Source organism: Cynocephalus volans, chromosome 10, assembly GCF_027409185.1.
Source record: "Cynocephalus volans isolate mCynVol1 chromosome 10, mCynVol1.pri, whole genome shotgun sequence".
Taxonomy (NCBI): domain Eukaryota; kingdom Metazoa; phylum Chordata; class Mammalia; order Dermoptera; family Cynocephalidae; genus Cynocephalus; species Cynocephalus volans.
Genome location: NC_084469.1, coordinates 127,341,417 through 127,353,264, shown reverse-complemented (window position 1 = coordinate 127,353,264; position 11,848 = coordinate 127,341,417). Strand labels below are relative to the sequence as shown.

The window sequence follows — 11,848 nt, the reverse complement described above, 5'->3', positions numbered from 1 at the left end:
CTATGTGCCAATCATACATGGTCTTTACAGTTAGGAAGCTTACATTCTGGAGGTGAAGAGAGGCTCGTAAGCAAATAATTGTCACACAGTGTATACAGTGCATTCAGTAGTGGAGGCAAAAGCAAAGGAAAGAGTGATTGGGACTCCTTGAGTGCATTAGAGAAAGCCTTGCTTCTGGGGACTCTTGAGATAGGTTTTGTAGGATAAATAGAAGTTTGATTGGCACACAGGGATAGGGATGTAAGAAGAAAGAATTCCTTGAAATCCCCCTTGTTATGTGTTTTCACAGTAAAGGACTCATATCTAGAATATATAAAGGACACTCAAATCTCTGTAGTAAAACAAAACAAAACAAAACATTTGTATTTGTTTCCTCTTGCTGCTGCAACAAATTACCAAACTTATGGCTTGAAACAACACAAATATATTAACTAAAAATTCTCTTGGTTAGAAATCTGACATGGGTCTCTTGGTAATAAAATCAAGGTGTCAGCAGGGCTGTGTTCTTTCTGGAAGCCCTTGGGGACAACTTGTTTCTTTGCCTTTTCCAGCTTCTAGCTCTTTATTTCATTAATTTTCTCTATTGCTTTTCTGTTTCAATATTATTTATGGTCTTATCTCTGCTATTTCCTCTTTCTGCTTGCTTTGGTTTTATATGCTCTTCTTTTTTTTATGGAGTTCATGATAGATTTGGGACTTTTATTATTCTCTAAGTATTTAGTGCTATAAGTTTCCCTCTCAAAACTGTTTTAGCTGTAGCCCACACATTTTGAAATGTTACATTTCCATTTTTCTTCAGGTCAATGTATTTTTTTTTTTTTTAACTGGTAAGGGGATCGCAACCCTCGGCATGGTGTGTTCTGCACTGCGCTCAGCCAGTGAGCGCACCGGCCATCCCTATATAGGATCCGAACCCACGCCTCGGCGCTACCAGCGCCACACTCTCCCAAGTGAGCCACGGGGCCGGCCCCAGGTCAATGTATTTTTTTATTTCCCTTGAGACTTACTCTTTTACTTATGTATTATTTAGAAGTGTGTTTTTTTATGTTTTAAAATTATTATTAGCATATTCATTATTACAAATCATGATTTTCCCTTATGCCCTTTACCCTATCTGTCCCTCCCCCATCTCTAGTAACCTTAGGTTTGTTCTCTCCTTCTGAAAGTTCAATGTGTTGTCGTGGTCTTTTCTTTCTTTCTTTCTTTCTGTCTGTCTTTTTTCTTAGCACCCAGTTATGAGTGAGAACATGCAGTACTTCTCTTTCAATGTCTGGCTTATTTCACTTAACAAAATTCTCTCCAGACTCATCCATGTTGCTGCAAATGGTAAGATTTCATTCTTTTATGGCTGAGTAGTGTTCCATTGTGTATATATACCATATTTTCTGTATCAAGTTGTCTGTCAATAGACACCTAGGGCCATCCCACTGTTGGGAATATACCCAGAGGAATGGAAGTCATCAAGTCGAAGGTATACCTGTTCCCCAATGTTCATCGCAGCACTCTTTACAATAGCCAAGAGTTGGAACCAGCCCAAATGCCCATCATCAGATGAGTGGATACGGAAAATGTGGTACATCTACACAATGGAATACTACTCAGCTATAAAAACGAATGAAATACTGCCATTTGCAACAACATGGATGGACCTCGAGAGAATTATATTAAGTGAAACAAGTCAGGCAGAGAAAGAGAAATACCACATGTTCTCACTTATTGGTGGGAGCTAAAAATTAATATATAAATTCACACACACACATATACACATACACACACAAACCGGGGGGGGGGAAGAAGATATAACAACCACAATTATTTGAAGTTGATACAACAAACAAACAGAAAGGACATGGTTGGGGGGGAGGGGGGGAGGGAGAAGGGAGGGAGGTTTTGGTGATGGGGAGCATTAATCAGCTACAATGTATATCGACAAAATAAAATTTAAAAAAAATAAATTAATTAATTAATTAATTTAAAAAAAAAAATAGACACCTAGGTTGGTTCCATATTTTTGCTATTGTAAACAGAGCTGCAATGAACATGGGAGTGCAGGTATCCCTCAACATGATGATCTCCATTCCTTTGGATATATGCCCAATAGTGGGATTGCTGGATCATATGGTAGCTATATCTGTAGTTGTTTGAGAAAATCTTTATACTGTTTTCCATAATAGCTGTGCTAATTCACAGTCCCACCAACAGTGTGGAAGAGTTCCCCTTTCCTTGCATCCTCGCCAGCATTTGTTATTCTGTCTTTTTAATAATGGCCAGTCTAACTCGGCTGAGACGATATCTCAGTGTAGTTTCCAAGTGTTTGGAGATTTTTCTGTTATCTTTCTGTTGTGAGTTTCTAGTTGGAAAATCTTTAAATTTTGTTGAATTTTGTTTCACAGCCCAGATATAGTCTTTTTGGTATATTTTCCCTGTATACTGGAAAAGCATGTGAACTTGTAGTTTTATGTCTTTTGCCATGCTTGGAACATTTTCAGCCGTTATTTCCTCAAATACTTCTTCAGCCTCACCTTCTTTCTTCTCTCTTTCTTGTACTCTGATGACATGCATTTTAGATCTTTTGTTATAGTCCCACAGATTCTAAAATTTCCATTTTCTCTCTTTATACTTTCTGTTTCTTTGCTGAGACTTCCTATTTACTTGATGAGATTTTCCACTGTATCAATTTTTTCAAGTGTGTTCATATTGTATGTTGAAGTGTTTCTATGATGGCTTCTGCAAAGTCCTCTCAGATAATTCTAGCATCTATGTTCTCTCAGTGTTAGCATCTGTTTTTGTCTTTTCTCATTTAAGTTGATATTTTCCTGGTTTTTGAAATGACGATGAGTGATTTTGTATTGATATCTGGGAATCTGGGGTACTATGTTGTGAAACTCTTACCTGAATTGTCTGTTAGAGCAATCCCCCTCTGACACCACTCCACTGAGGGAGGGTGGCACTGCCTCATTACTGCCAGATGGAGAAGGAAGTCCTGTTTCTTCCACTCAACCTTTGTTGACACACAACAGAAGAGGGACTCCTTGTTACTGCTGGGAGGACCGCTAGGCTTTTGCTAATACTACTCTGGCTGAGATGGGTGGGTGTACCTCATTAAGTGCTCCCTATGTGGTCTCCACTGCAGGGTGCGGTGGTGGTCTTGTTACTGCTGGGTTTTGGTAAACATCCTGACTCTCCATTAGGCCTCCTATGACATCACTCCAGTGAGGCAGGGAAGGGTTGCCGTGTTACCACTGGGCGGAGTGGATGTCCAGGCTCCCCACATGTTCTCCACTGACACCATGGTGCACGTGTGGGGCAGGGGGCATCATTTTCATTACTGCCTAACAGGGATGGAAGTCTGTACTGCTCACCTGGCCTTCTCTGAAACCATATTGGCAGAGGGGTTAGGGCACCTTGTCACAGCCTGTTGAGGGTGAAAGTCTAGGTATTCCACTCTGCCTTTGTTGATTGGGTTGGAGGTGGGGCTGCAAATTTTCCTCTGGTTTGTGGTGGAGTTGAATGGTTTTGTCTAAAAGTTTTCCGTCATGCTGAGCTGTTTCTTTTTGTTTGTTTGTTTTTTGCTAAAAAGAGAATGTTTCTCTTGGGACTTCTTTTAATTGTGCCTCTTGACCTTTCCAGATTGTTGGCTTGTCTAGCACCCAGTCTGAGGTATATGAGGCAAAAGAAAACTAAAGGAACTCACCACTCTTTGCTTGAGTCTGAGGTCCCTAGCTGGTCCGCATTCTTCTCTCAAACTTTCAGTCTTCTTTTTGTTTATTGTACATGTAATGTTCAGAGTTTTTAGCTATATTTAGTGGAAGGAATATGGAAAAGTATGTCTATTCTATTTTATCAGTAATGGAAGTCCCTGGCCAGTTTTTAAAATGGCTTTAGTTTATTAATATTTTTAATTATGAAAATTTTAAAACATGTAAAAATTTTTAAAATAGTTTAATCCAGCTTCAGCAATTTCCAACATTCTATTATTCTTGTTTCATATGTCTTACACACACACAAACACACACACACACACACACACACACACTTTCTTTTTTTTCTGGAGTCTTTTAAGTAAATCTCAGACATGATTTCTCTTTACCTGTAATTACTTCACTGAATATTGCTAAAAGATAAGAATTTTCTTTTAAAAAAATCATGCCCACAGTACCATTACCCTACCCAACAAAATGAACAATAATTATAAGTATTTTAAGTTTATTTACATATGTAGCAAATAACAGCAACACCATTAATCTTTTGGAATGGAAATAGTTTGATAGGAGTATTACTTAATGAATTAAAAAATAAAAATATTTAATCCAATGAGGAATAATTATTCTATATCCACCCTTATATTTGGTTGCTATAAAAATCTTTTCATAACCATTCTCTCTCTTTTTCTCTCTCTCATGCTATTTATTAATTGAATAAACCAGATCATTTTCCTATAACATTTTCCACATTCTGTATTTGGTTTAATTGTATTCTTACAGAATATACATTTTAGGCTGTAAGGTCTAGAGGCTGGTAGGTCTAGAGGCTTGGTTAGATTTAGGTTTAGATTTTTGTTAATAGTACTGCATAGGTAGTGCTATGTAACTGCATCACCTCAGGAGGCACATAACGCCTGTTTTTCACTCTTTTAGTGTTAAGATTGATCTAGAGGGCTCAGCTGTTGTTAGCCTGATTGAACTGTTGTGAATTTCTCCAGCAGCATCTTACCTAATTTATTTTAGCATTGATGATTCTTCGTTTCATTAGAAGCTGCAAATGGTGATTATTTTTCTGTCATTTCTTCCGCATTTATTAGCTGGGATTCTTCTGTGAAGAATAATTTTCCTTCATCAACTATTTGATGATGGTTAACCTACAATGCAATTTGTACCGGAAAAAAAAGGTGAAGGATATATGATCGATTCTTTCCTTTTGTTATTTCCAAAATAATTAGTTTGGTGCCCTAGCAACTTCCAGAGATAACCAATAATATTTTTTAGTGTCATTTGAAATTCATGTTTTTATGAACTAATTCATCATAGACTTTTTTTTTTTTTTTTTTTTTGATGCTCCAATTTTTCCATATTTGGTGAATGGGAACTCTTTCAAGTTGTTGTGGGTATGATAGAATGTTCCAAGTCTAACATGCATTTTGGGCACTCGACTTTGAATTACCCATTTCTCCAAGGAGCTGTGGTTCCTTTTAGTGGTAAAGGGTATTTGGAGATCACAGTCAAGATCCCTGAACTGTCATTGCTACTGGTCTTTCATTGCTTCTGGGATTTTTCAGTGAGCAGGTTATTTAAAAAGAGAAAAGCATGAGTTTGCACTCATGTTTTAAATTTAAATGTAAGATTATAGAATTTCTTAATATAAGAACTTCTTTGGTTTTATACTTTTTAAAGTGCTGAAATACTTGGTTCCTAACAATATTGATGTAATTACTTATTTGTTTTAAAAATATTAACACTAATATTATGACCAATGTAAGACTGCTGAATAAACAGTGAGATTTTTCTGCTATCTCTGTTTTTACAGCATGTCCCATTGTGAATGTACAGTCAAAATATTGTGTTTTAAGGTCAGTTGGAATAATTTTTTTCTCTTTGTGGTTATGATACCAGCTTGATATACAGTAAGGGTCATTTGTTTCAGTTTTCAATTTTTAAAAATTGATTTTTTTTCTATCATCTCTTTTGTTTTTGACATGTAAAACATTTACATGGTTCAAAAGTCAACACTATACAGTGAAGTACACTCAGAGAAAACTTTCTTACATTCCTGTCTCCTCTACTCTGTTACTTCACTCCCCCTATAGATAACCACTCTTACTGGTTTATGTATCATTTTATATTTTCGTCAGTATATCATTTGAATATGTTCCTAAAATAGGAATTGCTGGGTCAAGTGTATATGTATGTGGAATTTTGCTAGGAATTTCATATCACCACGTTTTTAGCTCTTTGTAACTATAATTTTATAAGCAAAAATGAGAATTTAGCTTCTTTCTTTCATGAATTTTTAACGCATGTTGTTCTTTAATAGATGGTTTTAAAATATCCAGGTGAATGGAACTTTTTTGTTTTGTTTTTTTAATTTCTAGTTTTATTGTATTGTGATCAGATTATTGTTTATATAGAACTTACTAATATTTTCTTTGTTTCCTAATATATTATCAACTTTTTGTGACTGGTCCATTTGCTCATGAGAGACTTTATTTTTTAATATTAGGAAGTAGTGTTTGGTATATATTCCTAAATCTATTTAATACATTATATTGTTCAACTCTTTTATGGTCTTACTTTTGTCCACCTGACATGTCTTATAATGAGAGTAGTATATTAGACTCTCCTATTATTTATCTATTTCTCCTTATATCTCCTGAAATTTCTGCCTTATATGGATGTTTTTTGTGCTGTTTGATACATACATTCATAACTCCTACATCTTCATTTTGAATTATTTGATCACTATAAAATATTCTTATTCGTTTTATTTAATTATTTTTTTAAATTCTATTTTTAAGTCAGGATGACAATCCCTCTTGATTGTTTCTGTTGTTGTCACCACTCAGAGACAGACTGGGGCCCCCAGCCAACATTCGATTTGGACGTCAGGACTGATAATGCCACTCATGCACCTAGAAGATATGAAAAGGTTATTACTCACATAATGGGGCTTTCTGGGAGAGTAGGTCAGGCTCCCAAGCAAGTTCAAAAATATCCTGAAAGAGTTGAAAAAGGATACTGGTTTGACGTTTCTCATGGTTGGGGGTGGGGCTGTAATGGGGATTCCCACGCAGTCTGGGCTGTGTGTTGTTTGAACTTCCTACCAGCACCAAAGGAGGGAACATCGGACCCTCATCACTTTGCCCACATGCAGGGTAGAAGAGGAAGGGGAGTCGTAGGAGTCGAAAGCTCTTAGCAGTCATCAAAAATAGAAAATTATTGTTGCTTTTTGGATCACTGTATTTTTAGGTGTGCCTATTGCATATATCACAAAATTGGATTTTTCTTTATGATTCCATTTGGAATATTTTTCTTCTAATAGACAAGTTAATCCCACTCACTTTTATTGGCATATCTGATGTATTTTGTCTCAACTCAATCATATTTTATATTACAATGATTGTGTGTATTTCACTTGATTGGTTGTTTGTCTTTATTTAGTGTGTCTCTTTCCCTTTCCTAATATTTCTTTGGGTGTTTAGGAAGGTTTATCTTTATGTTGCAATAGTTTTCTTGGTATATACACCCTTTATAGTGCCTCTCTGAGGGTACTTCAAAAAGCTCATGGAAAGATTTGTATTATCTTTCAATTCGATTCTTCCATGAACTTTTTGAAGTACTCTTGTATTAGTTATCTATTGCTGTGTAACATAGCACCCAAAACTTAGTAGCTTTAAACAATGGGTCAAGACTCTAGGTGTGGCTTAGCTGGGTGCTTCCTACTCATGGTCTCTCATACAGTTCCAGTCAAGCTGTTGGCCAGGACTGCAGTCATCGCAAGGCTTAACTGGGGCTGGGAAATCTGCCTTCAAACTCATTTATGTATCTGATGGAAGGTATCAGAAAATCCACTTCCAAGCTCACACATATTGTTGCTGGCAGGCTTGGTTCCTCACTACATGGGCCTTTCTATATAATTCCTGAGTGTCCTCACAGTATGGCACCTGGTGATCCAAGAGAGAGCCAGAAGGTGTCCAAGATGGAAACCACAGTGTTTTTATAACCTAATCTCAGAATGACACCCCCAAACTTATGCTGTATTTTATTTATTAGAAGTGACTACTTAAGCACAGCCACACTCAAGGGAAAGGGATTACAGAAATACATGAATACCAGGAAACAGGTATTATTGGCTGCTATCTTAGAGGAGGCCTTTGCCTTAACTCTCCTTTATACTATCTGGTCAGTTAGACTTCTATCTGTTATGTGTGTGAGAGTCAATGGTCTTATTCTACTTTCTGCTATCTTTCTCTTTTTTCCTTTCCTTTCCTTTTCAAATTGCATTCTTTCTACCTTCTCAGAAAATAAAATGTTTGAGTATATTTTCCTCATGTCCTCAATCTTGTTTTAGTCTTAGCTCTGCATTTAAACACATAAAATGTTCATGGTCAGTTTTTTTTGCTGAAATTCTCCTGTCATCTTTTGATTGGATGAAACCCATCCTCTAACAGATTCCTCAGGAGGGAACTACGTTTACCCAACCACGTGTATTTATCCCCCAAGTTCCTGAATGTTCAAACCTTTTTTCGTAGCCTTGATAATTAAGAGAGAGCTCAGCTATATATAAGATCCTTGGCTCACACATTTTTCGAAAATGCTGCTCCATTGTCGTCCAACTTAATTGGTTGCTTTTTTAAAGCCCAGTGACATCTAAAGCTCTTGCCCTTTTAAGTTATTTTATCTTTTTGTCTGAATGCTATGAGGATTAAAAAAAAACCAAAACCCAAAACTTTAAAGTCTAATAGTTCTGCTAAGATGTGACTCAGAATTAATCATCCTGGGTCAAGTTTCCTGGATACTTGCTGGGCCCTTTGATTGTATTTTATTTCTGGAAATTTTTCTTGGATTATGCTTTTAAATAGTTACTCCCTCCCAGTACTTTCTATTCTTTTAATGGACTCCACTTATAGCATGTCTGACCTTCTTGACTGTCTTGTATTTATTTCATTGGCTGCCATCTTAGAGGCTTTCTACCATAATGACCCTTTTTCCTTCTTAAAAATTTTATATTCATTTTCTTGGGTGTTTTATCGCTTTATTTCAGTGTACCTTATTATATTTTTATTCAAATCTATTTTCTTTAATACCCCTCCTTTCCCCATGTTTTGATTTGGTAGTGCCTTACTGTCTTGTGAGATTTTTAAGAGTTTTGGGGTGGTTTTTTTTAATGTGTTTTATCAAGCATTTTTAGTTCTCTCTGTGTGTGTTTTGTTTTGTTTTGTTTTTGCACAATGATTGAATAACCTAGCCTGCTGTTAATGAAATGAGAAATCTGTACCTAGTCATAGATGGGTTCCTGAAGTTGCAGATGTCCTGCCAGAAGTCTGAGGAAGGATGTACAAGAGGGAGATGCCATATTTATTTGATTCAGAGATAGTGGGTGGCTGTTTAATGGCTTATTTATGACTATAAACTTCAAAACTTTTTCCAGAAACTTCCTTTTCTCCATCTTATCTCATGCTGTCTATTTTGAGTCTCTGCCCAGCTATGAAGACCTGAAGCCTGTGTTTATTCCATTTGAAGGGTTGATTGTCATTAGAGAACTTTCAAATAAATAAAGTAGCAAACTATTTAGTATATTTATTGGGCAGTGTTTGCTTATCTCATTGGGAAGATAAAAGTGGCAAATGTAAGAACAGCTTGTATTTCCTTGTCTTCCTGAGCTTAGTCTGGAATCCCGTAGTCTGCCTAAAATGGATCCTAGATTTTGGGATAAGGATAAATTAAGACTAGTCACATGGAATAGATTCCTTAAGATATCTGTCCCAAGAATTTGATGTATTTTTAAAATCAGTATTTTCTAAACCTTCCTGAATTTGAAAAAGCTTTAAAAAAAAACAAAAAACAGACAAACAAAAACAACAACCTACATTCAGGAATTAACTGTATTTGTTCTAAAACTTTTTTTTCCCTGTTAGGTGAACAAAGAAAATAATAAAAATAATAAAATGACAAGTAGAAGACTTGAGGAGTCCATGGGGGCTGTTCAGATGGGATTAGTCAAAATGCTCAAAGGATTTCAAAGCAAGGTTTTGCCACCCCGAAGTCCAAAGGTGGTTACAGAAGAAGAAGTAAATCAAATGGTAACGTATCAAGGAATTTCTCTGTAAAATACCTAATGCAGTCTCCTCAAGAGAACGACAGTTTCTACTTGGCATTCTCAGAATATCAAATAGAGAATTATTGACTGATAAATATCAATTTAGTTAGCAGGGTAACAGAACATAGGCACCTTTAAAAGACTGAGAAGTTTTGATATTGCATACATACTTCAAAGTAGAGGCTTGAATTGCTTAAATTAGTCACTTGACATAAGACTATACAAGCAAACTATTAAGGTTTTCTAAATATTAAGTAAAACCATGTGAAACTGTCATTTGTGTAATTCAGAACAGTTAAATATCAGAATTTAATAGGATCCAAGCCAATAATTTATTACCTGTTGATTGGCAAGAGTTATTTTTGTTTGTGTATTTGTAGATCATAGAGCTTTAAAATAATGACTAAATGGTATCTAGGAAAATACATAATTTTTTTGTCCTTTAAAATAAAAAACCAATAGCTTTAATGGTTTATAATGATTTGGTGAGAATTGGATTATAAACCACAAGCTATAGAAAATATTAATTAAAATTTACGGGGCTGGGGATAGTATTTACTACATTTTTAAAATGAATCTGAAGTTGCGTTTCAATTAGAAAAATAAAATCAATCATCATTCTCTTTTATGGGAGTTGTATTTAAAGAAAGTTTTGACTTTTTGCTTTTAAGACTTCATTATTTTAACTTAGATCACAAAATAGCCAATGCCTCTTAATACTTTATTATTCTAATTTGGGTTCCAATCAAAAATAACCTAAAAACCAAGTTGAAAGCTATTTTATAAATATGCCTTAATTTAAGTGGATTCAATCAGAGAAATCAAATTTGTAGGAAAATAAGCATTTTTGAAGAGCATTGACTGTAACCCAAAGCAAAATAAATCAACTAAATTATATACCCCTGAATGTTTAAAAAAGTCTTGGCATATAAAGCATTATAGCCAATGATCATAATTTCCTTGTATATAAAGTAGGTGCTGGAACATGTGAACATTCTAGAATGATAATAACTAAATAATAATGATTGGTTCTGGCTAACCAATACCTTGTTGGGTCAGTTTTATTTAAATAACAGGTTACATGTTTTTCTCATAACATTAGAAAGTGTTGAAGCATTTTGTGTTCTTATTTAGGTATGTGAATGTGACTGGCTACTGGATCTGATGATTAGCTTAGAACTCTTTCAAAACAAGATCTAAACGTGCTCGTGACTTCTAAAAAGTTCAAACTATTTCTAAGTAGTGCTATCACACATCCAAGATCCTTTACATTTTTAAGATTTTTCTTTAACATGATATAACATGATAGTTAAATACCCCAAAGCTTTGCTTGCATGTTGTAACTTCAGTAGAGAAATAGAAGTATTTCACACTCCTTAGCTCTGAACCCCTCAGGTGATTTTACAAACTTAGAGTCTTATGTTTAGATGACTCTTCTGAGCATAAATGTTAAGCTCTTTGAACATGTTTCTTTGCAATTTCTTGACTTTTTTCTCTTAGGTTCCTTTGTGTGATTCCTTCAAAATCGTAAGGAAAAAGCAACCACATGTCATTTTGAATTACTGTGCAAAGAGCTCAAAAGTGCATGGGTATTTCTCTTATATAATTTAGTTATTTTAAATATTTTATTAGGAACTTAGTGGCATTCCAGAATTATCCTGAAAGCTGCAAACACAAATTATTCATTACTGGCACTTATAAAAACACTTTTTCAGTGTAACCACTTATGAATCTTTGGCTCCTGTTGTTTTAAATTCTAGTTGACACCCTCGGAGTTCCTGAAGGAAATGTCCCTCACCACAGAGCAGAGACTGGCAAATACACGGTTGATATGCCGACCGCAGATCATCGAACTCTTAGATATGGGGGAAACATCACATCACAAGGTAGCTGCTTTCTGTCATACTTACATATAAAATAGCCCCTAGAACAATGTGAACATTTCAGAACAACAGTAAGTAAATAAAAGTCATTGCTTTTGAGCTAACTAATTTTCATTGGGTTTATTTTATACGTTCCTCTCTTATCTCTGTTG

At 35.3% G+C, this 11,848-nt stretch overlaps 1 protein-coding gene across 1 annotated transcript in view; it reads left to right on the top strand.

The window, feature by feature from the left end:
• The first annotated feature begins 9,661 nt into the window (after positions 1-9,661).
• Positions 9,662-11,848, top strand: part of HYDIN (HYDIN axonemal central pair apparatus protein) — a 364,550-nt gene continuing 362,363 nt past the window's right edge. The window contains exons 1-2 of the mRNA XM_063112309.1: positions 9,662-9,796; positions 11,574-11,699. Of these exons, the coding sequence (XP_062968379.1) occupies positions 9,662-9,796; positions 11,574-11,699 (261 nt within the window). The remainder of the gene's footprint in view (positions 9,797-11,573; positions 11,700-11,848) is intronic.